Here is a 26,478-nt window from a genome sequence, read left to right as displayed (position 1 = left end):
AATCATTAAGCTTTGCTTTCTTTAATTTCACATATTGTTTTAACCATTATATACTTCAGAATTGCTGTCAGTTTCAGTTCACAGACAATTTATAAAGCTATGAAAATACTGACAAATACTAACCTAAGATTGGAATATAAAACAAATGGAGGAATCTTATAGATTTCTGAATGACAGTAGGCTTGTGGTAGAATTGTGTCAGAAGTCCAGTGATGCCTAGTATGATGTGTGCCCATGTACAAATGCACACACGCGAAAAAAAAATTGGTCTGAGGTGAGTTTCTCAAATTGCTGCTGGAAACCACACCTCCCGACTGTGCAAAGGCAGATACTGCTCACTGCACAGTCAGAGGTGGAGCTGTCACTGACATTTCTCTTACCTCCAGAGCTACAGGAGAAAAGCCAGCATTTCCGGGGCACAATCAGTAAGTCCTTCTCTTAAATATTCTTCAAAATGTTGATGCTTCTGGTCAGATGTTCTTGTTTTTGCACCGGTGCTTGATTGGACTGTTAAAAGTGAACCTGCCTGGTTAAATATTGTTTCCATAAATCCAACATTTACACTTCAGTGGTTCAGTGAGTGGTTGATCAGGATCTGCGAATTCAGGAGAGCTTTTACTTCTTTAAACAGGATTCATTCTCAGCGGTGTGATTTAGTTTTTTGTCGTCTCCACTACCAATTTCATACCCAAAACAACCCAAAGTAATAATCTTCCTGAAGTAGGAGAAAACTGTGCAATTTATTTTTCAAACATTTTTCAGGATTTGAATACCTGACTTCTGACAAGTTTTAACTTGCATTTAACTTACTCGATGCGAACGTACAGAATTCAGTCAGAACCAGGCCGTCCTGTAACTGTAGCATGTACAGAATGAACTCAGTGAAAGAAAGTATATTCCTGGAAAAGGAATTTGCGTATCCGTTTTGGATTTGCCTTTTTTTGTTTTCAGTGCACCTACAGCTTTCCTACGTTGTAGATTATTATTCTCCACAATTCTATTTACTTTTCCTGGCTTTTGTCTGGTTTTCCAGTACTGTTTGTATCGGTGTTTGCTGCCTTAAGTTACCAAGTTGAAATTCAGGAAGCTTGCCCTCTACAGGAGGAACAGCTTTAAATCCTAGTAAGAGTGTTGATATGTTTGCAAGACATGCAAATTAGTCTATTTAAATCCCATATTGTATGTTGGCATGCAAAGTGAAAGGGAAAAAATCTGCATGTACTAAAAATCTGAAATGAAATAGAGACATGGAAAATTGGAGCAAGGGTAGGCCATTCAGCCCTCCAAACCTTCTCCACTATTTGATATGATCATAGCTGAACATTCACTGCATAACTCTACTTCAAATCCTTTGATCCCATTAACCCCAGGTCTTTCTTGAAATCACACAGTTCTTCAACTGTTTGGCCTCCACTACTTCCATTGGTAGCTAATTCCACAGGCTCACCTCTCCCTGTGTGAAGATATTTCTCCTCATCACAGTCCTAAATTGTTTGTCTTGTATGCTTAAACTTTGATCCCTGGTACTGAACTCTCCTGGCCATTGGAAACGTGCTTCCTGCATCTACCTTGTGTAGTCCTGTTAACATTTCATAGGTTTCTATGAGTCCCACCTCCTCTGCATCAGCCCCGCCCTCATTCTTCTGAACTCCAGCAAACGTAATGCTGACCAATTCAACCTCTCCTTATTGTTAGTCCTAACATCGTAGGAATCAGTGTGGTAATCCTTTGTATGCTCCCTCTCCAGCAAGAACATCCTTCCTTAGATAAGGACACTAAAATTGCAAACAATATTCAAGTATAAATGCAGCAAGACATTCCCGTTCCTGTACTCAAATCCCCTTGTTACAAAGGCCAATATACCATTTGCCTTCCTTACTGCTTGCTGCACTGGTATATCTACCTTCAGTAACTGGTGAACAAAAATCATAAAATACATAACAGAGCATAGCACTGTAGATTATTGGTCTGTCAGTGGTATATTTTCAAGCCTTGAAATTGGGTCACAATCGGTAAACACTGCTCTACAACTCTGATGCTCACGGCAGATGTGTTTGCAATGTGGCCAAACAGATTGATTATCAATTTAATTAATTCTTGAGATTCTGGCATAATTTATTTTCCATCCCCAGTTTGAGAATCTGGCTGTGGACCTTCTTCAACTATTTCTATACAGTGTTAATCACTGTTTGATGAATTAAATGACTCCTGGACTATTTCAGTGGACACTTAGGAGACAACAACATTGACAAGGAAATGGTTTCATACACTAGCCAGATCAAGTAAGGATAGCAAAGTGTGGGGCTGGATGAACACAGCAGGCCAAGCAGCATCTTAGGAGCACAAAAGCTGACATTTCGTGCCTAGACCCTTCATTAGAAAATGAAGGGTCTAGGCCCAAAACATCAGCTTTTGTGCTCCTGAGATGCTGCTTGGCCTGCTGTGTTCATCCAGCCCCACACTTTGTTATCTTGGATTCTCCAGCATCTGCAGTTCCCATTATCTCAGATCAAGTAAGGATGACAGGTTTCTTTCATGGAACAGAACATAGTCACTCCGGTGACAATTGGAAATCTTGACAGCTTCATGATCAATTTTACTGACTCCAACTCTTTGTTTCGAAGCCAAATTCAAATTCTTAAAGCACACTGTAAAATTAGTATTAACTTTCTCTGATTTTAGCCGATTTCCAGATTACTTGCCCAGTAATATAACCACAAAACCACCATGCTCCCTTTAAAATTAAGTATGTTAATACTTGCTGATGCTGGCTGATCTCCTTGCATTATTTTTATATTTTATACATGCACACCTTTTGGGACATAAACTTACATCTTAAAAGTTGAAGTGGCTTTTAAGATATTTGATTATGTGCCAAAACATGTCTGAAATCAGATTTCCTTTTAAGGCTAAAACTTTACTCCATATTTCAGGCCTTACAGAGTGGATTAGTTCGTGTGAAGAAGTTTCTGCAATTGTACTGTTCTAGAGAAGTTGTTTAGTTTTGCCAATGGAGAATTGTGCTTAGTCACAGATATATCTGACCGGTACCAATGATAACTGGTGGGACCATTTTCACATAGTCTGAAGAATTGATCTGGGACTCGAGACTTCCCTGCATTTAGAAACAACATTTATTAAAAAGAATTACCGCAGATGCTGGAGATCTGAAATACAAACGGACAATGCTGAGAAAACTCAGCAGGTCTGGGAGCATCTGTGGGAAGAGAAAGAGTGTTAACATTTCAAGTTCAATGTGATTATTTCAGAAGTGGGCTCCAAAGAATATTCTTATCTCTGTTTCCGTTGGTGTTTTTTCTCCCTAGACCAGCTGCTGTGACTTGAGGGGTGTCAATGAGTACCAGGTGTTGCTGACCAGGAGGCTCTCCCACTGTTATACTGTTTTGTTTTATCACATTGCAAATGCATTGATTAATAAGAGCTGTAGAGCCGTGCTTCCCAAACCTTTTCCCATTGCGAGACATGAAAATTGTCACAACCTGACAATGAGATCTGTGACAGTAGGTTGTGGTGGAAGGCTAGTCTGTTAGAATGGGCAGGCAGCTGTAAGAGCTTAGATCAGATCTTCACGGTGTGGCCTTAGAGCTCGCAGACTTGAAATTTCAGCTTGTGATCGCGTTAGGGTCTGAACCTCACTTTGGGAAGCCTTCCTGACATGGCACTTGAACCCAGAGCACCTACCTAGTGCACCACAAAATGTCCTTTATTCTGAGAGCATGTTGTGTTATAATGTGCTGCCAACTTAGCATAGTATTACTATAATTGATTATTCAATCTGGAGAATGTGTGTTTTCTTTGGGCAGTCTGTGTGGAATAGCAAGTCATCAGGTTCTGAGATTTTTTGTAGTTCTCAATGCTAAGTAATATGAGTGTGTACGTGTTGAAAGGAATGGAATATTTTCTTGATTATGTTGTGCCAAGCTGAGTTTTACTCAATTCGACATTCCCTTTATCAATGCGAACAATGCACTTGCACTCCTCAGAGGAACCCCCAATATTTTAGTCTGCCAAAGATCTCCCTTCACCTTTAAATGAAGTGAAACAATGTTTTATAGACTTACAGTTTTTGTTGTGACAAGTCTGTTTCATAACAATATTGACAAACATGTTTGATTGTTTTGTTATCCTTTACATTTGAGGCTATGTGGTTCACTGAATGTTCACCATATCTCCTTGCTTTCATCATTCTGACACATCGTTTATGAAGTTGATGCTTTTTGTAACAACTATAAAAAAACCTACCTCATTGTAGTGCCTGCTGCCTGCCACACTAACACAACTTGGCACTGATCCAGGTTTACAAATTGACAGTGCACTGGGTGAGGACAGAGTTTTTTGAAAGCACTAGATAGAGATTAGCAGGCAATGGTGAAAGTTGCCAGCACTCCTTCTGTCATCCCCCAGCAGAGACCCTTTAATTGAGCAGGAACATATCCCTGCTTGCTGCTTTGAGCTGTATGTACAAATAAATTTGACAGCATTGTCAATACTTCCAAGCGTTTTGGAAGTGCTCGATTCTCAAACAGAAGAGATTGAAACTTCAGATATTTAAGGCAAAATAGTTCATTTGTCAGTGATCTGATAATGAAATTTCTCATTAGTCATGTAGTATTACATTATGGATATACAATAATGTCATTATAATAATCCAAGCCCTGCTGTAATGCTGAACAGCCATGCGTTTGTCAATTACTTATCTAGAGAAATGGTTATGATCGCCCTGAAAAAAGCTTTTGTTTTTAAATAATAAAATTCTAATGCAATCTGTGTCAGTAATGTTATCTTCTGGTAATGATGCATAAAATATAATTTGCTTGAAAGGAAAGCCATGAACCTTTAGCATATTTCCACCATTTTAAATCAGAATAATTCATGAATCATTGCATGTACTTCCGTACCGTAAAGCCTTTTGACCATTACAATGAGACTACTGACGCTTAAATATTTACATAGTCAGTGTAATTTTGAATTTACAGAAGCCTTTTAGACTTGGTTTGTAAAAATTATTCTTGGGACATGGGCATTGCATGTTAGGCCAACACCTGTCGCCCATCCATAAAGTGTTTGGGAAAGCACTGCATTCTTGTATTGTTACGGCCCATGTCATAGACACATTTTCTGTGATTTTCAAGGTGTTCCAGGATTTTGACCCGCTAAACAGTGAAGATCTGGCAATATAGTTCCAAGTCAGTATGTGGCTTAGAGGAGAACTTGCTTGAAAATCAAAAGTAACATCTCTGTTAATTTCAATTGTTAATAGATTGCACCATGGATTTTGGAGCAAGAGATGTGTGTGGGGGTTGGTTGCAACTCCTTTATAATTCTGAGAGCAAAACCAAGTGCGAGATGGAGTTAAATGAAATTTTGTATTCAATGTGAAAGGAAGACGTTTCAGAACCAGCTAGGAGAGACCAAGCGGCCATTACTGAGTGTACATTAACAAAAGATGTAAAGGGATAAGATTTTTTTGACCATTACACCTGTTAAATGGTTAAAGATGATAACGTCTTGCATTTTATAGGCTTTTTTCATTCATTCGTGAGGTATGGGCATCATTGACTAGACCACTATTTATTGCCCATCCCAAACTGGCCAGGAAAATATGTTGGTGAGCCACTTTCTTGAATTGCTCAACTATTTGGGATGTGGTGCCACTCACAGTGCTGTTTGATGTGGTTTGATTTGATTTATTATTGTCACATGTACCTAGTACAATAAGATCAAAGTGTGAAGCTGGATGGACACAGCAGGCCAAGCAGCATCTCAGGAGCACAAAAGCTGACGTTTCGGACCTAGACCCTTCATCAGAGAGGGGGATGGTGTGAGGGTTCTGGAATAAATAGGGAGAGAGGGGGAGGCGGACCGAAGATGGAGAGAAAAGAAGATAGGTGGAGAGGAGAGTATAGGTGGGGAGGTAGGGAGGGGATAGGTCAGTCTAGGGAAGACGGACAGGTCAAGGAGGTGGGATGAGGTTAGTAGGTAGGAGATGGAGGTGCGGCTTGAGGTGGAAGTAAGGGATGGGTGAGAGGAAGAACAGGTTAGGGAAGCGGAGACAGGCTGGGCTGGTTTTGGGATGCAGTGTGGGGAGGGGATGAGCTGGGCTGAACCTTTCCTGGACTGACCTATCCCCTCCCTACCTCCTCACCTATACTCTCCTCTCCACCTATCTTCTTTTCTCTCCATCTTCGGTCCGCCTCCCCCTCTCTCCCTATTTATTCCAGTTCCCTCTCCCCATCCCCCTCTCTGAAGGGTCTAGGCCTGAAACGTCAGCTTCTGTGCTCCTGAGATGCTGCTTGGCCTGCTGTGTTCATCCAGCTCCACAATTTGTTATCTTGGATTCTCCAGCATCTGCAGTTCCCATTATTACTTACCTAGTACAATGATAAGTTTTGGGTTGTATGCCAACAGGCAGATCATAACATACAAATTACATAAGTGTAATAGAACAGAGTGAGAAATATAATGTTATAGATGCAGAAAAGGTGCACAAAGAGCGAGGTCAACATTAATTTTGAAATTTGAAAGGTCTTTTCAGACAAGGCCCATCCATAACAGTAAGGAAGAAGGTAGTCTTGAATCTGTTGGTCTATGTCTTTCTCAGCTTTTGTATCTTCTGCCCGATGAAAGAGATTACAAGATTTTGAACCAGGTGCAGTGAAGAAATGGCAACGTAATTCTAGATCAGGATGGTATTTAGCTTGGAGGGGAGCTTGAAGGCGGTGGTAATCCCATGCATCTTTTGCTTTTGCACTCCGAGGTGATAGAGGGCATGGGTTTGCCGAAGGATGCTTGGTGAGTTACTGAAGAGTGCCTTGAAAATGGTACGTACACCTGTTGGCGTCCGTGTCGGTGATGAAACCAATGAATATTAATTGTAATGACTGGCTGCCAATCAAGGGACATAATCGAACAAAAGTTTGAAAGTTTCATTAAGCAATTGAATGGATCACAGTGAGAAATGAGAGCTTGGAAATTTGAATCTAATGTAAGGAAATTCTTGAATTAAATAATGTCAGGTAGGTGCAGGAATGTGCATGCATGCAGTGGAACAATCATGTGATGCTCATGGTGAGGCAGGTTACAATGACAGAAAACCACATAATCATAGCATTCCGGAAGAGAAAATCAATTCCCTTATATATAGCTCCATGGACACGGATAAGGTCTGGCTAGTTTATACCTTGAATAATAAATGCTTGCCTTGCCAGCAACCCCCACACCTGAGCGCATGAACTAAAAATGTTAAACATTCTGCAAGCTGATGTTGACATTCCCGTTCAGCTTGAATTTCAGTACACACAATTTGCTCCTTCAAATGATTATTTGTTGTCAGGTCATTTATAACAAAGACTTTAATATTAAACCATCACACAGCAGGTGAACGAGGTTAAGGTGTAGGTTAAAACACTGAAATATACCTCTCTCAATATAATGCAAGTGTGACTGCCTGAATTTTCAAGATGGCAGGTGGTATAGTCTGTGGCTGTCCTATTTTAGTGAGATGGTGCCGAATATTAACATATTTAAGCCAGTACAACTGAAAGTCTATTGTAAATTAATACATGCACTGCATTGATTCATCAGATTCAGGAGGCCAGGCCGTAAAAGTGAGGCAAGAGCATTCGTCTCCAAAAGAAATTATGCAGCACTCCTTGCAGACTCGGAGGAGTAGGAAAACTCACCCCAGTCAATCAACCAAACTGCCAGGTCACGAGATCGCTTAACATCAGCTCTGTCTACTGCTGTCCAAGCTAGCCAGTGCTCTTCCACTTTGAAAGCTACAAATTGAGAAATGTGAAATCGAGTTGAGTTGAATTTGGTTACATTCCATCCCTTTCATGAAGTGCAATTTCAAAGAGATGACGAAAAGTAGGAAAGCTACATAAAGGGACAGGGAGGTTTAAAAAGTGCATTGCAAAGCTTGTGCTGAGTCAATTGAAGCCATGAGCACCAATGATTGAGTATTTAAAATTGGGGATGTTAATGAGATCAGAAATATATCAGCACAGATACCCTGAACAAGCAGTGGGCGTTTGCAGAGATGGGGATGGTGAAACTATGAAGGGATTTAAAAGAATGTAAATCTTAAAATCAAGATGTTGCCTGATTGAAAGCCAATGTAGGTCACAGGAATGGTGGATGAATGGGCTTTGGTGCATTGGTAATGGAGAGTTTTAGCCAGGTTCAGGTTTACAGAAGGTAGAATAGGGGAGAGCAGACAAAAGTGCCGTAGAGCAGTCATATGGAAAGGTAATGAGGAGTATCAGCAGTCGCAGCGAGGTTAGAGTGGAAATAGATAACCTTAGATAACAAAGTGGGCATCCCAAAACCAGCCCAGTACGTCCCAGCCTCCCGAACCTGTTCTTCCTCTCACCTAACCCCTCCTCCCACCTCAAGCCGCACCTCCATTTCCTACCTCCTAACCTCATCCCGCCCCCTTGACCTGTCTGTCCTCCCTGGACTGACCAATCCCCTCCCTACCTCCCCACCTATACTCTCCTCTCCACCTATCTTCTTCTCTCTCCATCTTCGGTCCGCCTCCCCCTCTCTCCCTATTTATTCCAGAACCCTCTCCCCATCCCCCTCTCCGATGAAGGGTCTAGGCCCAAAACGTCAGCTTTTGTGCTCCTGAGATGCTGCTTGGCCTGCTGTGTTCATCCAACTTCACACTTTGTTATCTTGGATTCTCCAGCATCTGCAGTTCCCATTATCTCTGATCACAATAGATAATCTTAGAGATTGCACAAATCTGTGCTCCAGGCAATCCATGACTTTAAACACCATATCTCTTCTATTGTGTGAACTCAGATGTTTAAATAATATGAATCACCAACTTGTGTTATATTTTGGGATTTCAGCCCTCAGCAATATAACCTGTAACTTACTAGTGTTTGTTATGACCTCCATAGAAACCAATATATTTTGAACAGAAATTCAAACTCCCAATTAACAATTGGAAGGGAAACACTTCATGTTTTCACATTTTGAAAGTTTTACTATAACAAGTGTCTAAAAAATGCTTTGCCTAAAACACTATATTTTTGTAGGCAACTTGTACATTGAACTGTAGAAAGGAGATTCTCCATTTAAAATTGTAGAAAATCAGAAATACTACAGGCATATATTATACTGTCACTCGAGTGGGCACTTCATGCTCTAGGAAACGGTAAAAAAAAGATTCTCAACTCCAGATGGCACTGCTTCTCAGCTAGGTAATTTCTAATTGCAATAATTGCCTTTTGCTCTGAGCGTAACACTAGAGATTCCTTCTGCACAAACTCAGTTTTCAATCTGATGGTGAGCACTCACCCACATTCCATGTGGCGAATGATAGAATTGGCCCTTTCTTAGCTCAGGTCTGACAACTACTCACTTTTGTTGTATACTGGGCAGGTGGTGAAGACTTCAGACAGAACTGCAATCAGCTTTGTAGATGTGATACTCATAGGTTTACAGGAAATCTGTAACCTAATCTCCAACGTGGTTTCTTTTACATTCATTCCCATATCAACAGGAAATACATTTGTTTTGTATCTAAGTAAAATACAATGAGTTATTTTTGATCCAGGCTCCTTTTTGAACTTAGAAGTAAATTGAGAGTTTATAGGAACAGCGTTTAGCACTTGATATCTGTAACACCTTTGGGGAACTTTGGGAGCATTAGAGTCTACTTATGTCGTATTCAGAGACTGTGATAATTGTCACCAGGCAGAAATACGTCACACCTTTCTCTCAGTAAAATAATCTGAGTCTTTCTTGATCTCTTAACAAACAAATGGCCTAGTTTACCAGCAACCAAACTACAGAACAGGTCACATGATCTCCATTTGCCCTAAATTACAAACTGCAGCCCCAAAATGTAAGAACATAAGAACGAAGGGCAGGAGTAGGCAATTCAGCCCCTCAAACTCTGATAGGATGTAAATATACATTTCCAAAAAACATACTGTTCTTCTAAAGCTCCCAATGGTAATTTATTAAAATAACATAATTGAAACCATGTCAAGTTTAGCAGGTTTTATATGTCATGTCTGATGTGTTGATAGTGATCAGCATGATTTGGAGCTCCTGGTTTTGCTTGCGTAAAGATCAGATTGTATCTTTAATTTAAAAGCAGAGTGTTTCGGAGGTCTAATTAAGAGCACAGTTCCTTTGTGCAGGATTAGTTTTGCCCCATTGTGGATGTTTATTGAAAGCTTGGAAAAGTTTCTCGGCAATGTAGTTAGTCATCAGTTGGAAGTGTCTGCTGTCATGTCATGAAAAGGATGTACGCGTCACACCAGAGTTGATATTTGGAATTGACACTGAAGAGATTAAAAGAACTGAATGTGTGAAACTACCTTGTGATATTTTTAATAAAACTGTAAGAATACCGTAGGAAATAAGGACAGGAGTAGGCCATTTGGCTCCTTGAGCCTGCTCCATCATCCAGAAGAATCATGGCTGATCCAGTATTCCTCATGCCCACTTTCCTGCCTTTTCCTGTAACACTTGATTCTCCTGATGAGAGGAATCTATCTCAGCCTTAATTATACACAAGGACTCTATCCCCACAGTTCTCTGTGGCAACAAGTTCAAAGACTCACAACCCTCTGGGGGAAGAAATTTCTCCTCATCGCTGTCTTAAATTAGGACCCCTTTATTCTGAGACTATGCTGTCTGGTCTTGGACATTTCCATGACGGGAAACATCCTGTCAGCATTTACTCTGTCAAACCTGTTAAGAATCCTATATGTCTCAGTGACATCACTTCTCATTCTTCTAAACTCCAGTGAGTGGAGTCCTAATTTGTTTAACCTTTGCTCATAAGACAATCCCTGTATTTCGAGCGATCATCCTAGTGAACTTTCTCTGGATGGTTTCAATGAACAAAAAGCCGTGTCACACTAGCACTTTACCAACCCTCTGATACTTCTCCAGAATCCAATGATGTTGGGAAAATTACAACCAGTGCATCCACTATCTCTATAGCTACCTCTTTTAGGATTATTGTTTGCAAACCAGGGGACTTATCTGCCTTTAGTCCCATTAATTTGTCTAAGACTACTTCTCTAGTGATGTTTCTTTTAATTCATTACCAGGATGAGGGCATCACTAGCTAAGCAGCACTTATTGTTCATCCCTAATTGCTCAGAGGGCAGTTCAGAGTCAATCACATTGCTGTGGGTCTGGAGTCACATGTAGGCCAGACCAGGTAAGGATGGCAGTTTCCATCTCTAAAGGACGTTAGTAAACCAGATGGGTTTTTCCGACAATCGACAATGGATTCATGATCATCATTAGATTCTTAATTCCAGATATTTTATTGAATTCAAATTCCACCATCTACAATGGCAGGATTCAAACGTTATCTGGGTGCCTGGATTAACAGACTGGTGCTAATTCCACTTAATTCCTCTTCAGTTTTCTTTAGTATTAATGGCTTGTTTGAAGTATCTTCCACCATACAGACCAATGCAAAATATCAGTTTAATTTTTCTTGTTCCCTTTCTCCTCAGATTCATTTTCTATGGGGCCTGTGCTCAAAATCAGTTTTGAAGGTGATGCTTGACTAGAAATAAGGTTTTAATCTTAAGTGAAATTTTTCATAAATACACGGGAAAACAGTAGCATCTTGCATTTATTGTGTGTCTGGCATGACTGTACGGTGGCCCAAAGTATTTCCGAAACAGGCATGTGAAAGGTCATTGACCTGAAGTGTTAACTCTGTTTGCCTCCCCACAAATATTACCTACCTGCTGAATACTTCTTACATTTCTGATTTTTAGCTCCAATTTCTCACATCCTCAGCACTTTGCTTTTGGAAAGATACATAATCAGTTTTGCTCCTTATTTGTTAGAATGTGATGATATAATTGAGCCCATACAGAGTTTCTATTGTGCAAATATTTTTAATTTAGTACATTTCAGAATTTGTGGCTAGGATTTTTCAGCTTGAAGCAAAAATGTGCATGGACTTCTGATGGACTTTTCCACTTATTATTCAACAGCTACTCAGTGTAGCTCCCTCTTCAGGGGATTTTGGACCTGAGTGAACAACTATATAGCCTCCATGTAAAACCAATCAGTGAGGAATCAGTGATAATGGGAACTGCAGATGCTGCAGAATCCAAGATAACAAAGTGTGGAGCTGGATGAACACAGCAGGCCAAGCAGCATCTCAGGAGCAGAGAAGCCGAGGGTCTAGGCCCGAAACGTCAGCTTTTGTGCTCCTGAGATGCTGTTTGGCCTGCTGTGTTCATCCAGCTCCACACTTTGTTATCAGTGAGGAATCATTATTGAGCACTGCAGAGTCTGAACCAGACAGTGTTGGATATTTAATTCAAAGGTAAATCATGCGCAGAAGACAACATTGTGAAAGAGAAAGAGAGATGAGATAAAAAGAAAGGACAAAACTAAAGATAGAAAAGGGAGGGTGGTCCTGTGGGTCAGTGGGTAACACTGATATCTCACAGCACCACTGATCCAAGTTTGATTCTACACTCAGGCGACTGTCTGTCTGTCTGGAGTTTGCACATTCTCTCCGTGTCTGTGTGGGTTTCCTCCGGGTGCTCCAGTTTCCTTCATAGTGCAAACGTGTGCAGATTAGGTGAATTGGCCATGCTAAATTGCTCACCATGTTCAGGGATGTGCAGGCTAGATGGATTAGCCATGGGAAATGCAGAGTTATATAGTAGGGGTTCTGGTCTGGATGGTCTGCTGTTCAGAGGTTAGTGTGAGCTTGATGGGCTGAATGGCATGCTTCCACATTGTAGGGATTCTATGAGGGAAAAGGAAAGAAAATGTATATAGACATTTAAATCTCCATCAATATTTAAAAGCTTAATGAATAAGATTCTATACTTATAAATGTTAATTTCCAGTGGTCTGTCGTTGCATATCAGTAGTCAAGAAATATTATGATATTGTGAGATAAGGTAGAATGGACAGACAAGACTGTGATCACTGTCAGTTTGCTGTTGTTTTTATATAGTAGGACCTGGGCTCTTATACAGTAAATAATACTTTTGGTTTGTGTTCTAACAGCCACCATTTCAAAGAAGATTTGCAAACATGGTGCAAGATTGAGTTAAATCCAGCAAGTATTTACTTGCAAATGCAGAGACTGTTGAAGTAGTTACAGTGTATAATAAATTTAATGAGGGGATGGTGATAATTAACTAGCTTAGATTTGAGAGAAGGTATGTTGGTGGATCAGAGGACTTCATCATGGGACTGCTCTGGAGTCCAACCAAAAGGCCAAGAACAGGTCCAGGAAGCAGGTGGCAAAAGGGTCTGTTTGTCTGGCTCCCTTACACAACAATATCCTAGTTTGGTATCTCTGGAGAGGGAGCAAAATGATTTCTGGTATGCTTGAGTGCTTCCATGAGCAGTGGGTACGAGAGGGACTGGAGGGCATCGTTACTCTCAGAACCATCACCTTCAGCTTAACTGCTGTGCAAAAACATTGACTGTTTGTTTTTACGGTCTCTGGTTTTCTTTTGAGAAAGGGTACTTAGTTTCTCATGATTGACTAACCCATAGTTGGTTCAAAAAGAACCAGGAGGCAGATCAGTTAGCTGTCTATTTTAATGAAGATGTTTACCGTCATTTTAGCAGTTACTGAATTTTCACCACAATTAGCTGGCCCTACTTAACATAGGGAAACAATGCAGCAGGAAGGAAGTAAAACACATTGACCCATGACCCAGTGCCTTTACAGCGCTGCTGTTAAGTGCTTCCTGTAGGCCCAACAAACCAATGGCAAACTCTTGCCCTCCCATTGTCTACTCCCCACTTCCCCTGCAATCAGAATCTCTTGATCATAATCCTGCATGACCCAACCAGCTCTGTCAGCCCAACCAGGAGACCTTTCTCTGTAGGTTTTCATGCATATCAACTGATCAGATCCTGACAGGACACTGCTGAAAAAAAAACTAAGGTGCCTGCCATCACAATACAACGTCCTCCGCCCTTCCACATGAACATATTTCAGAGAAATAAGATTATTGTTGTTTGGAAAGGATGAGGTTTATAAAGCATCCTGATATTAAGACCCCTTGTGGTTAAAATACATTCTCACTTTTTTGAAGGACTGCTTTTTGACACAGGCTAGCACCATCACAAACCTGCATGTGCTTTCTGTTCATTTTCATTAGCTTCTGATGACATGCTTCATTTTTCAGCTCGCTGTGTAACTCTCATAATAACAATGATCTGTTTTACGTTATGTGAGTGGAAAAGCTTGGGTAATAACTAATACTGTTTCTAATTCAATAAGTAAATCTTAGCTTGGAAACAATTTTAATTTGTTTTAATTTAAGTAAACTAGTTTGAATGAATGGGGTTTTGCTTGCAGACCAAGCTTGTTTGAGCATCTTTGCTCATTGTCTGAGTCACATCATCCCTGTGGAATTACAACAAAAACAATTTCCATTTATGCAGCATCTTCATAAGAACATTGGAAATAGGAGCAGGAATAAGACATTCACCTTTCAAGCCTGTTCCACCATTCTACAAGATCATGGCCAACCTAGCCCAAAACTCAACTCCTCGTTCATGCCAGCTTCTCATAGCCCTCAAATCCTCAGTTTTCGAAAATCTGTTTACTTTTTCCTTAAATACTTAAAGTGATCCAATCTTCATAACTCTCTGGAAGAGAAAATTCCAGAGAATCACAAACATCTGGAAGAAGAAATTCATTTGCAACTCAGTTTTTAATGGGTGCCCACTTTACTGCAACTGTGTCTCTGAGTTTGTGAATATCTCATGAGGGTAAACATCATCTCAACATCAACCCCAACAAGTCCCCTCAGCATCTTCTATGTTTTAATAAGATCACCCCTCATTCGTCTAATGGATGAAAGCCGAACCTGTTTATAAGTTCTTTATAAGTCAACCCCTGAATTCCAGGAATCAGCCCGGTGAATCACTTTCAAATTGCTTCCAACATCAGTGGATCCTTTCTTAAATATGTGTCAGGAACCTGGCTAGCAGGAATGTGCTATAGAAATTGCCGCATCCCTAGCCAGTACAGCAACAAAACTGGTGTCTACCTGAAATTGTGGAAATGGTCCAGGAATGTCCTCTACACAAAATGCAGGACAAATCCAACCCAACCAATTACTGCCCCATCATCATAAGTAAAGTGATTATCAATAGTGCTGTTAAACAGGACCCGCTCAGCAATAACCTGCTTACTGATAATAAAATGTGAGGCTGGATGAACACAGCAGGCCCAGCAGCATCTCAGGAGCACAAAAGCTGATGTTTTGGGCCTAGACCCTTCATCAGAGAGGGGGATGGGGTGAGGGTTCTGGAATAAATAGGGAGAGAGGGGGAGGCGGACCAAAGATGGAGAGAAAAGAAGATAGGTGGAGAGGAGAGTATAGGTGGAGAGGTAGGGAGGGGATTGGTCAGCCCAGGGAAGACGGACAAGTCAAGGAGGTGGGATGAGGTTATTAGGTAGGAGATGGAGGTGCGGCTTGTGGTGGGAGGAAGGGATGGGTGAGAGGAAGAAAAGGTTAGGGAGGCAGAGACAGGTTGGACTGGTTTTGGGATGCAGTGGGTGGAGGGGAAGAGCTGGGCTGGTTGTGTGGTGCAGTGGGGGGAGGGGACGAACTGGGCTGGTTTTGGGATACGGTGGGGGAAGGGGAGATTTTGAAACTGGTGAAGTCCACATTGATACCATTGGGCTGCAGGGTTCCCAAGCGGAATATGAGTTGCTGTTCCTGCAACCTTCGGGTGGCATCATTGTGGCACTGCAGGAGGCCCATGATGGACATGTCATCTAAAGAATGAGAGGGAGAGTGGAAATGGTTTGCGACTGGGAGGTGCAGTTGTTTATTGCGAACCGAGCGGAGGTGTTCTGCAAAGCAGTCCCTAAGCCTCTGCTTGGTTTCCCCAATGTAGAGGAAGCCACACCGGGTACAGTGGATGCAGTATACCACTTTGGCAGATGTGCAGGTGAACCTCTGCTTAATGTGGAAAGTCATCTTGGGGCCTGGGATAGGGGTGAGGGAGGAGGTGTGGGGGCAAGTGTAGCATTTCCTGCGGTTGCAGAGGAAGGTGCCAGGTGTGGTGGGGTTGGAGGGGAGTGTGGAGCGAACAAGGGAGTCACGGAGAGAGTGGTCTCTCCGGAAAGCAGACAGGGGTGGGGATGGAAAAATGTCTTGGCTGGTGGGGTCGGATTGTAGATGGCGGAAGTGTCAGAGGATGATGCGTTGTATCCGTAGGTTGGTGGGGTGGTGTGTGAGAACGAGGGGGATCCTCTTTGGGCGGTTGTGGCCGGGGCGGGGTGTGAGGGATGTGTTGTGGGAAATGCGGGAGACGCGGTTAAGGGCGTTCATGACCACTGTGGGGGGAAAGTTGCGGTCCTTGAAGAACTTGGACATCTGGGATGTGCGGGAGTGGAATGCCTCATCGTGGGAGCAGATGCGGCAGAGGCGGAGGAATTGGGAATAGGGGATGGAATTTTTCAGGAGGGTGGGTGGGAGGAGGTGTATTCTAGGTAGCTGTGGGAGTCGGTGGGCTTGAAATGGACATCAGTTACAAGCTGGTTGCCTGAGATGGAGACTGAGAGGTCCAGGAAGGTGAGGGATGTGCTGGAGATGGCCCAGGTGAACTGAAGGTTGGGGTGGAAGGTGTTGGTGAAGTGGATGAACTGTTCGAACTTCTCTGGGGAGCAAGAGGCGGCGCCGATACAATCATCAATGTAACGGAGGAAGAGGTGGGGTTTGGGGCCTGTGTAGGTGTGGAAGAGGGACTGTTCCACGTAACCTACAAAGAGGCAGGCATAGCTGGGGCCCATGTGGGTTTCCATGGGCACCCCCTTAGTCTGTAGGAAGTGGGAGGAATCGAAAGAGAAGTTGTTGAGGGTGAGGATGAGCTCGGCTAGACGGATGAGGGTGTCGGTGGAGGGGGACTGGTCGGGCCTGCGGGACAAGAAGAAGTGGAGGGCCTTGAGACCATCTGCATGCGGAATACAGGTGTATAGGGACTGGACTTCCATGGTGAAAATGAGGTGTTGGGGGCCAGGGAATTGGAAATGTCTCTCACATTTCCAGCAACACACCCCTCACACCCCGTCCCCGCCACAACCGCCCAAAGAGGATCCCCCTCGTTCTCACATACCATCCCACCAACCTCCGGATACAACGCATCATCCTCCCACACTTCCGCCATCTACAATCCACCCCACCACCCAAGACATTTTTCCATCCCCACCCTTGTCTGCTTTCCGGAGAGACCAATCTCTCCGTGACTCCCTTGTTCGCTCCACACTCCCCTCCAACCCCACCACACCCGGCATCTTCCCCTGCAACCGCAGGAAATGCTACACTTGCCCCCACACCTCCTCCCTCACCCCTATCCCAGGCCCCAAGATGACTTTCCATATTAAGCAGAGGTTCACCTGCACATCTGCCAATGTGGTATACTGTATCCATTGTACCCGGTGTGGCTTCCTCTACATTGGGGAAACAAAGCAGAGGCTTGGGGACTGCTTTGCAGAACACCTCCGCTCGGTTCACAATAAACAACTGCACCTCCCAGTTGCAAACCATTTCCACTCCCCTCCCATTCTCTAGATGACATGTCCATCATGGGCCTCCTGCAGCGCCACCCGAAGGTTGCAGGAACAACAACTCATATTCCGCTTGGGAACCCTGCAGCCATATGGTATCAATGTGGACTTCACCAGTTTCAAAATCTCCCCTTCCCCCACCGCATCCCTAAACCAGCCCAGTTCGTCCCCTCCCCCCACTGCACCACACAACCAGCCCAGCTCTTCCCCTCCACCCACTGCATCCCAAAACCAGTCCAACCTGTCTCTGCCTCCCTAACCTGTTCTTCCTCTCACCCATCCCTTCCTCCCACCCCAAGACGCACCTCCATCTCCTACCCACTAACCTCATCCCACCTCCTTGACCTGTCCGTCTTCCCTGGACTGACCTATCCCCTCTCTACCTCCCCACCTATACTCTCCTCTCCTCCTATCTTCTTTTCTCTCCATCTTCGGTCCACCTCCCCCTCTCTCCCTATTTATTCCAGAACCCTCACCCCATTCCCCTCTCTGATGAAGGGTCTAGGCCCGAAACGTCAGCTTTTGTACTCCTGAGATGCTGCTGGGCCTGCTGTGTTCATCTAGCCTCACATTTTATTATCTTGGATTCTCCAGCATCTGCAGTTCCCGTTATCCCTAACCTGCTTACTGATGCTCGGTTTCATTTCCATCTGGGACACTGGCTTTAACTTAACCTTGGAGAAGAAAAGAATTCCCCGAGGGCAGGTGACAGAGACTGCCCTTGACAACAGGGTCACATCTGAGCATGCATGGCATCAAGCAGCCATAGCAATCTAGAGTCAAATGGAATTAGTGGGAAAACAAAGGGAGAAGGTAACAGCAGTTAGAGGTCAGTGCTCTAAGGTCCAGAACATCATGTATAAGTTCCTCAGAGTAGTCTCCTAGGCCTAACCATCTTAAGCTGCTTCATCAATGAACTTCTCTCCATCCGAAGGTCAGAAGTAGGGATATTTGCATAATGTTCAGTACCATCTGTGATTCCACAGATTCTGAAGCAGCCCATATTCAATTGCAGCAAGACTTGAACAATATCCAAGCTTGGGCTGGGAAGTGGTCAATTACTTTCGATCACAAGTGCCAAGCAATGATCATCTCCAACAATGCCTGCAATGCTACTCAAACAAACTGCTGTGTCTTAGATGATGTTGAAATAAATCTTGGTTGAATCTATTCAAGGAAATAAAGGGTTTGCTGTCACTCTCTTGATTAGATCCTTGTAAATAGTGGCGATGCATTGAAAGGTTGGGAAGAGAGACATCACAGAATAGAATCCACCTCTTCCTCCGGTACATTGATGAATGTATCGGCGCCGCCTCTTGCTCCCCAGAGGAGCTCGAACAGTTCATCCACTTCACCAACACCTTCCACCCCAACCTTCAGTTCACCTGGGCCATCTCCAGCACATCCCTCACCTTCCTGGACCTCTCAGTCTCCATCTCAGGCAACCAGCTTGTAACTGATGTCCATTTCAAGCCCACCGACTCCCACAGCTACCTAGAATACACCTCCTCCCACCCACCCTCCTGCTAAAATTTCATCCCCTATTCCCAATTCCTCCGCCTCCGCCGCATCTGCTCCCACGATAAGACATTCCACTCCCGCACATCCCAGATGTCCAAGTTCTTTAAGGACCGCAACTTTCCCCCCACGGTGATCGAGAACGCCCTTGACCGCGTCTCCCGCATTTCCCGCGACACATCCCTCACACCCCGCCCCCACCACAACCGCCCCAAGAGGATCCCCCTCGTTCTCACACACCACCCTACCAACCTCCGGATACAACGCATTATCCTCCGACACTTCCGCCATTTACAATCCGACCCCACCACCCAAGACATTTTTCCATCCCCTCCCCTGTCTGCTTTCCGGAGAGACCACTCTCTCCGTGACTCCCTTGTTCGCTCCACACTGCCCTCCAACCCCACCACACCCGGCACCTTCCCCTGCAACCGCAGGAAATGCTACACTTGCCCCCACACCTCCTCCCTCACCCCCATCCTAGGCCCCAAGATGACATTCCACATTAAGCAGAGGTTCACCTGCACATCTGCCAATGTGGTATATTGCATCCACTGTACCCGGTGCGGCTTCCTCTACATTGGGGAAACCAAGCGGAGGCTTGGGGACCGCTTTGCAGAACACCTCCGCTCAGTTCGCAACAAACAACTGCACCTCCCAGTCGCAAACCATTTCCACTCCCCCTCCCATTCTCTTGATGACATGTCCATCATGGGCCTCCTGCAGTGCCACAATGATGCCACCCGAAGGTTGCAGGAACAGCAACTCATATTCCGCCTGGGAACCCTGCAGCCACATGGTATCAATGTGGACTTCACCAGTTTCAAAATCTCCCCTTCCCCTACTGCATCCCTAAACCAGCCCAGTTCATCCCCTCCCCCCACTGCACCACACAACCAGCCCAGCTCTTCCCCCCCACCCACTGCATCCCAAAACCAGTCCACCCTGTCTCTGCCTCCCTAACCGGTTCTTCCTCTCACCCATCCCTTCCTCCCACCCCAAGCCGCACCCCCAGCTACCTCCTAACCTCATCCCACCTCCTTGACCTGTCCGTCTTCCCTGGACTGACCTATCCCCTCCCTACCTCCCCATCTATACTCTCCTCTCCACCTATCTTCTTTTCTCTCCATCTTCGGTCCGCCTCCCCCTCTCTCCCTATTTATTTCAGATCCTGCTCCCCATTCTCCCTCTGATGAAGGGTCTAGGCCCGAAACGTCAGCTTTTGTGCTCCTGAGATGGTGCTTGGCCTGTTGTGTTCATCCAGCTTCACACTTTGTTATTTTATCTGTTTGACTCTGTTTTATTATCATGTTACATTGTCATGTGACAGCTGGAACCACCAATGAATACTGGCCCCTCTGTATAATCACATGTTAGGCCATAGTTGGCCCTTTAAGTTTCATTGTGAATTGTTTGAAACTGTGTCCTGATACAAAAGCTGAGTTGCCGGCTATTTCTGGTATTGCTTTCAAGACCCACATGTGTCTTATTAAATTCCAGGCTAAAAGTCTCAATTGCTCTTCTGTCAGCATTTACTATGCTCAGGAAATGTTCCACAAAGGTTCGCAATCCGCATTCTTTCTTATTGTTCCTTCGGTAATGAGTTAATGTTTAACCTTAAACCAAAAGCAGGAAGAAAACCTGGAAAGTGTCAGCAGGTCTGGCAGCATCTGTGGAGAGGAATCAGAGTTAACGTTTCGGGTTGAGTGACCCTTCATGAGAACTCAAGTTCAATTGAGTTCAGAGGTAAGGCCTCTCGACCCAAAACAATGACTGACTACTTTGCACAGATGCTGCTGGACCTGTGGGGCTTTTCCTGCAATTTCTGTCTTGGTTTACAATTTGCAACATCCACCGAACTTGCAGTTTTTAATGCTTAACCTCTGGGCATTTAAGGACCCTAGTATAATGCCCTGATTTTACCTTCACATGTCTGATAGGATGTGTTTAGGTCAGGAGCCTGGTTTGTTGATGTTTCAGAATCACCTTGCTCAGATGTAGGGACATTACCACTGAAACATGTGAGCTTCCAATTCCCAGATTATATCCAGCTCATTATTCCACAGTGTTGAAGTATTATATTGGATAGAATTTGAATGAGACATTTGACTTGAATGTAGGAATGCATTCATCAGCCATGTAGGGTCAGTGGGCTGCGGATAACTGAACCAGGACAAATAGAGGTAATAGGAACTGCAGACGCTGGAGAATCCGAGATAACAAAGTGTGGGGCTGGATGAACACAGCAGGCCGAGCAGCAGCTTAGGAGTTGTGCTCCTAAGATGCTGCTTGGCCTGCTGTGTTCATCTAGCTCCACCCTTTGTTGTGTCAGGGCAAATAGATGCCCTGTTCACCTATAAATCGTACTTGGGAAGGAAAAACACAGATTTTAGCCAATTATTTGCAATATAAATTGGAGTGCAAGGAGATGCAATACTGAAGCAATACACTGCAGCACCTTCAGTAATGAGAGGATCCAACAGTGTGTGAATTTTGTCAGATAATTTCCATTCTAAATGGTAACATAAGAACTTATTGTGGAAAACTTTGGAAATGTTTCAAACTTAGCATTTCTAAGAAGTTGTTGTAAAAAACCAGACTTGGTCTTAAGTTAAGCTGCACTTGTACTTTAAAGGACTGACCGAATGCAATGGGATCGCAAGATGCTCGTTGGCCTAAGGGTAGGATTCTTGCTTAGGGCATTCTACAGTGTTGGCATGCAATAGGTCCCAGGTTCGACGCCCAGACAAGACAAGATTCTTATTGGGGCGGCATGGTGGCACAGTGGCTAGCACTGCTGTCTCACAGCATCAGGGACCCAGGTTCAATTCCATCCCTCAGGTGACTGTCTGTGTGGAGTTTGCACATTCTGCCTGTGTCTGGGTGCTCCAGTTTCCTTCCACAGTGTGCAGGCTAGATGGATTGGCCGTGTAAAATTGCCCATAGTGTTTAGGGATCTGTAGATTAGGTGATTCATGGGGGCTGGGGCTGGATGGGATGCTCTAAGGGTCTGGTTGGACTTGTTGGGCCAAAGGACCTGTTTCTACACTGTAAGGATTCTATGCTTTCTATCAATATCTATTATGAGATTTACTTGTATATTATCAAATGCTTTGATTAAAATTTAGTAGCTGCTAAGAGTATCCTGTTGTTCTGTATCTCTGGGACCAATTGAAACTCAGATATTTCTTTGTCACCAGCAATAAAGATATCAGATAAAGAGTGAAGGTGGTCTCTTGTAAGATTTTGGTTGTCATGTTCTGCTCTTTTTGACCTGTTTCTTACAGCATCAGCGTGAATAGCACTATGACTGATGGGGACTATGATTATCTGATCAAGCTCCTGGCTCTTGGAGACTCGGGAGTTGGTAAGACCACGTTTCTGTACAGATACACAGAGAATAAATTCAACCCCAAGTTTGTCACCACAGTGGGAATTGACTTCCGAGAAAAGAGACTGGTGAGTAGGTTCTTATGGTTTTTATCACTCTAGCTGAAACCTAATGCCGAAATGTGAACTAAAGAGGAAAAATATTTAAAAAATTAAACTTGCTTCAAAATTGTACTTGTAAAGCTAATTCTCTGCCAATTATTTGAATGTTCTGCAGGGAAATGTCTGGATTTGCAAATGGTAGAGATCATTGTGAAGGTATCAGAGATAATGGGAACTGCAGATGCTGGAGATTCCAAGATAATAAAATGTGAGGCTGGATGAACACAGCAGGCCAAGCAGCATCTCAGGAGCACAAAAGCTGACGTTTCGGGCCTGGACCCTTCATCAGAGAGGGGGATGGGGGGAGGGAACTGGAATAAATAGGGAGAGAGGGGGAGGCGGACCGAAGATGGAGAGTAAAGAAGATAGGTGGAGAGGGTGTAGGTGGGGAGGTAGGGAGGGGATAGGTCAGTCCAGGGAAGACGGACAGGTCAAGGAGGTGGGATGAGGTTAGTAGGTAGCTGGGGGTGCGGCTTGGGGTGGGAGGAAGGGATGGGTGAGAGGAAGAACCGGTTAGGGAGGCAGAGACAGGTTGGACTGGTTTTGGGATGCAGTGGGTGGGGGGGAAGGGCTGGGCTGGTTGTGTGGTGCAGTGGGGGGAGGGGATGAACTGGGCTGGTTTAGGGATGCAGTGGGGGAAGGGGAGATTTTGAAACTGGTGAAGTCCACATTGATACCATATGGCTGCAGGGTTCCCAGGCGGAATATGAGTTGCTGTTCCTGCAACCTTCGGGTGGCATCATTGTGGCAGTGCAGGAGGCCCATGATGGACATGTCATCAAGAGAATGGGAGGGGGAGTGGAAATGGTTTGCGACTGGGAGGTGCAGTTGTTTGTTGCGAACTGAGCGGAGGTGTTCTGCAAAGCGGTCCCCAAGCCTCCGCTTGGTTTCCCCAATGTAGAGAAAGCCGCACCGGGTACAGTGGATGCAGTATATCACATTGGCAGATGTGCAGGTGAACCTCTGCTTAATGTGGAATGTCATCTTGGGGCCTGGGATGGGGGTGAGGGAGGAGGTGTGGGGACAAGTGTAGCATTTCCTGCGGTTGCAGGGGAAGGTGCCGGGTGTGGTGGGGTTGGAGGGCAGTGTGGAGCGAACAAGGGAGTCACGGAGAGAGTGGTCTCTCCGGAAAGCAGACAGGGGTGGGGATGGAAAAATGTCTTGGGTGGTGGGGTCGGATTGTAAGTGGCGGAAGTGTCGGAGGATAATGCGTTGTATCCGGAGGTTGGTAGGGTGGTGTGTGAGAACGAGGGGGATCCTCTTGGGGCGGTTGTGGCGGGGGCGGGGTGTGAGGGATGTGTCGCGGGAAATGCGGGAGACGCGGTCAAGGGCGTTCTCAATCACCGCGGGGGGGAAGTTGCGGTCCTTAAAGAACTTGGACATCTGGGATGTGCGGGAGTGGAATGTCTTATCGTGGGAGCAGATGCGGCGGAGGCGGAGGAATTGGGAATAGGGGATGGAATTTTTGCAGGAGGGTGGGTGGGAGGAGGTGTATTCTAGGTAGCTGTGGGAGTCGGTGGGCTTGAAATGGACATCAGTTACAAGCTGGTTGCCTGAGATGGAGACTGAGAGGTCCAGGAAGGTGAGGGATGTGCTGGAGATGGCCCAGGTGAACTGAAGGTTGGGGTGGAAGGTGTTGGTGAAGTGGATGAACTGTTCGAGCTCCTCTGGGGAGCAAGAGGCGGCGCCGATACAGTCATCAATGTACCGGAGGAAGAGGTGGGGTTTGGGGCCTGTGTAGGTGCGGAAGATGGACTGTTCCACGTAACCTACAAAGAGGCAGGCATAGCTGGGGCCCATGCGGGTGCCCATGGCCACCCCTTTAGTCTGTAGGAAGTGGGAGGAGTCAAAAGAGAAGTTGTTGAGTGTGAGGACGAGTTCCGCTAGGCGGATGAGAGTGTCGGTGGAGGGGGCCTGGTCGGGCCTGCGGGACAGGAAGAAGCGGAGGGCCTTGAGGCCATCTCCATGCGGAATGCAGGTGTACAGGGACTGGACGTCCATGGTGAATATGAGGTGTTGGGGGCCAGGGAATTGGAAGTCCTGGAGGAGGTGGAGGGCGTGGGTGGTGTCACGGACATAGGTGGGGAGTTCCTGGACCAAAGGGGAGAAAATGGAGTCCAGATAGGTGGAGATGAGTTCGGTGGGGCAGGAGCAGGCTGAGACGATGGGTCGACCAGGGCAGGCAGGTTTGTGGATTTTGGGAAGGAGATAGAAACGGGCCGTGCGGGGTTGGGGAACAATGAGGTTGGAGGCTGTGGGTGGGAGGTCCCCTGAGGTGATGAGGTCATGAATGGTGTTGGAGATGATGGTTTGGTGCTCGGGTGTGGGGTCATGATCGAGGAGGCGGTAGGAGGTGGTGTCGGAGAGTTGGCGTCTGGCTTTTGTGCTCCTGAGATGCTGCTTGGCCTGCTGTGTTCATCCAGCCTCACATTTTATTATTGTGAAGGTATTGCAGGTTTCTACTTAATTGAGATCTCTGTGGTGAGTTGAATAATAAAGGATTAGACTAATCAGGGAATTCAGTTAATATATCGATGCTCTTATGAGTGAAGCCATAGCGACCTGGATGATTTTCAGGTTTGGGCTGATAAGTGGCAAGTAACATTTGCACCACACAATTGCTGGTCAATGACCATCTCCATCAAGGGAAAATCTTTCACTTTGATTCCCTCAGTATCAACATCCTTTGGCTCAGCATCAACTGTTTGAACCATATAAGTTGAATGGTTGCATGTGAGAGACTGAGAAATCTGAGGTAAATAACATAACTCCTTATTTCCCAAAGGCTCTACATCATTAGAAGGCACAAATCAGGAGTGTGATCCCATAATCTCCACTTGTCTGAATGAGTGCAGCTTTAACAACGTTCAAGAATGACTGAAAAGACAGAGGCTAAGGAGCGACCTGATAGAGGTCTACAAAATTATGCGAGGTATAGGTATAGTGGATAGTCGGAGGCTTTTTCCCAGGGTGGAAAGATCAACTACAAGAGAGCACAGGTTCAAGGCGAGGGAGGAAAATTTAGGGGAGAAGTGCGGGGAAACTTTTTAGCACAGAAGTAGGTGTCCAGAGTCCACTGCAAGAGGAGGTGGTGGAAGCAGGCAAGTTCGTAACGTTTAAGGTGTATCTTGATAGACATATGAACAGGAGGAGAACAGAGGGCAATAGTATGGGCAATAAGTAGCAGGTTTAAATAAGGATTGGGAATCAGATCAGGCTAGGTGGGCTGGATGACCTGTTCCTACACTGTGTTGTATTATTGTATATTATTGTAATGAGCCTGCTTGATTGATGCCATATCATCAGCATCAACATTCACTCCTTTCATCATCAACGCACAGTGGAAACAGAGTATCCCATCAACAAGGTGCATAGCAGTAAGTCACCAAGCATCCTGTGATCATTTCCTCCTTCCAAATTCCTGCCACTTAGCAGGTGAAAGGCAGCAGATGCATGGAACACCATCACTTGCTAATTTCCCTCCAACTCACACACTATCTTGATTTGGAACCTATACCAATCCTTCCTTATTGCTCGATCAAAATCCTGGAACTTCCATGGAACTTCCAGTCTACCATGTCAAAACTTGTCAAACACCTTGCTGAAGTCCATGTAGATCACGTCCACTGCTCTGCCCTCATTAATCCTCTTTGTTTCTTCTTCAAAAAATTCAAGTTCATGAGACATGATTTCCCATGTGCAAAGCCATTTCGACTATCCCTAATCCCTTGCCTTTACAAATATCAGTCTTGAAATTCTTTTTTAGGATGATGTGTGGCTTGTAGGGGAAATTGCAGGTGATGCTATTCCTCTATATCTGCTATCTTTGTCCTTCTAGATGCTGACATTGTTTGTATGTTGCAGTTGAAGGAGATTTGTTAAGT

At 44.8% G+C, this 26,478-nt stretch overlaps 1 protein-coding gene across 2 annotated transcripts in view; it reads left to right on the top strand.

The window, feature by feature from the left end:
- rab27b (RAB27B, member RAS oncogene family) overlaps positions 1 to 26,478 on the top strand; it is a 131,956-nt gene that overhangs the window by 79,269 nt on the left and 26,209 nt on the right. Inside the window, exons 1-2 of one of the 2 annotated variants that reach the window (XM_059649633.1) lie at positions 325 to 425; positions 22,390 to 22,561. In XM_059649633.1, the coding sequence (XP_059505616.1) occupies positions 22,409 to 22,561 (153 nt within the window). In that variant the 5' untranslated portion in view covers positions 325 to 425; positions 22,390 to 22,408. Of the gene's footprint in view, positions 1 to 324; positions 426 to 22,389; positions 22,562 to 26,478 lie in introns of those variants that run through there. The other variant, XM_059649631.1, reaches the window with a different exon arrangement.

The sequence above is a fragment of the Stegostoma tigrinum genome, chromosome 1 (genome assembly GCF_030684315.1).
Source record: "Stegostoma tigrinum isolate sSteTig4 chromosome 1, sSteTig4.hap1, whole genome shotgun sequence".
In the NCBI taxonomy this organism is placed as follows: Eukaryota; Metazoa; Chordata; class Chondrichthyes; order Orectolobiformes; family Stegostomatidae; genus Stegostoma; species Stegostoma tigrinum.
The sequence above is the reverse complement of the archived record's forward strand: the minus strand, read 5'-3'. Positions and strand labels throughout refer to the sequence as shown.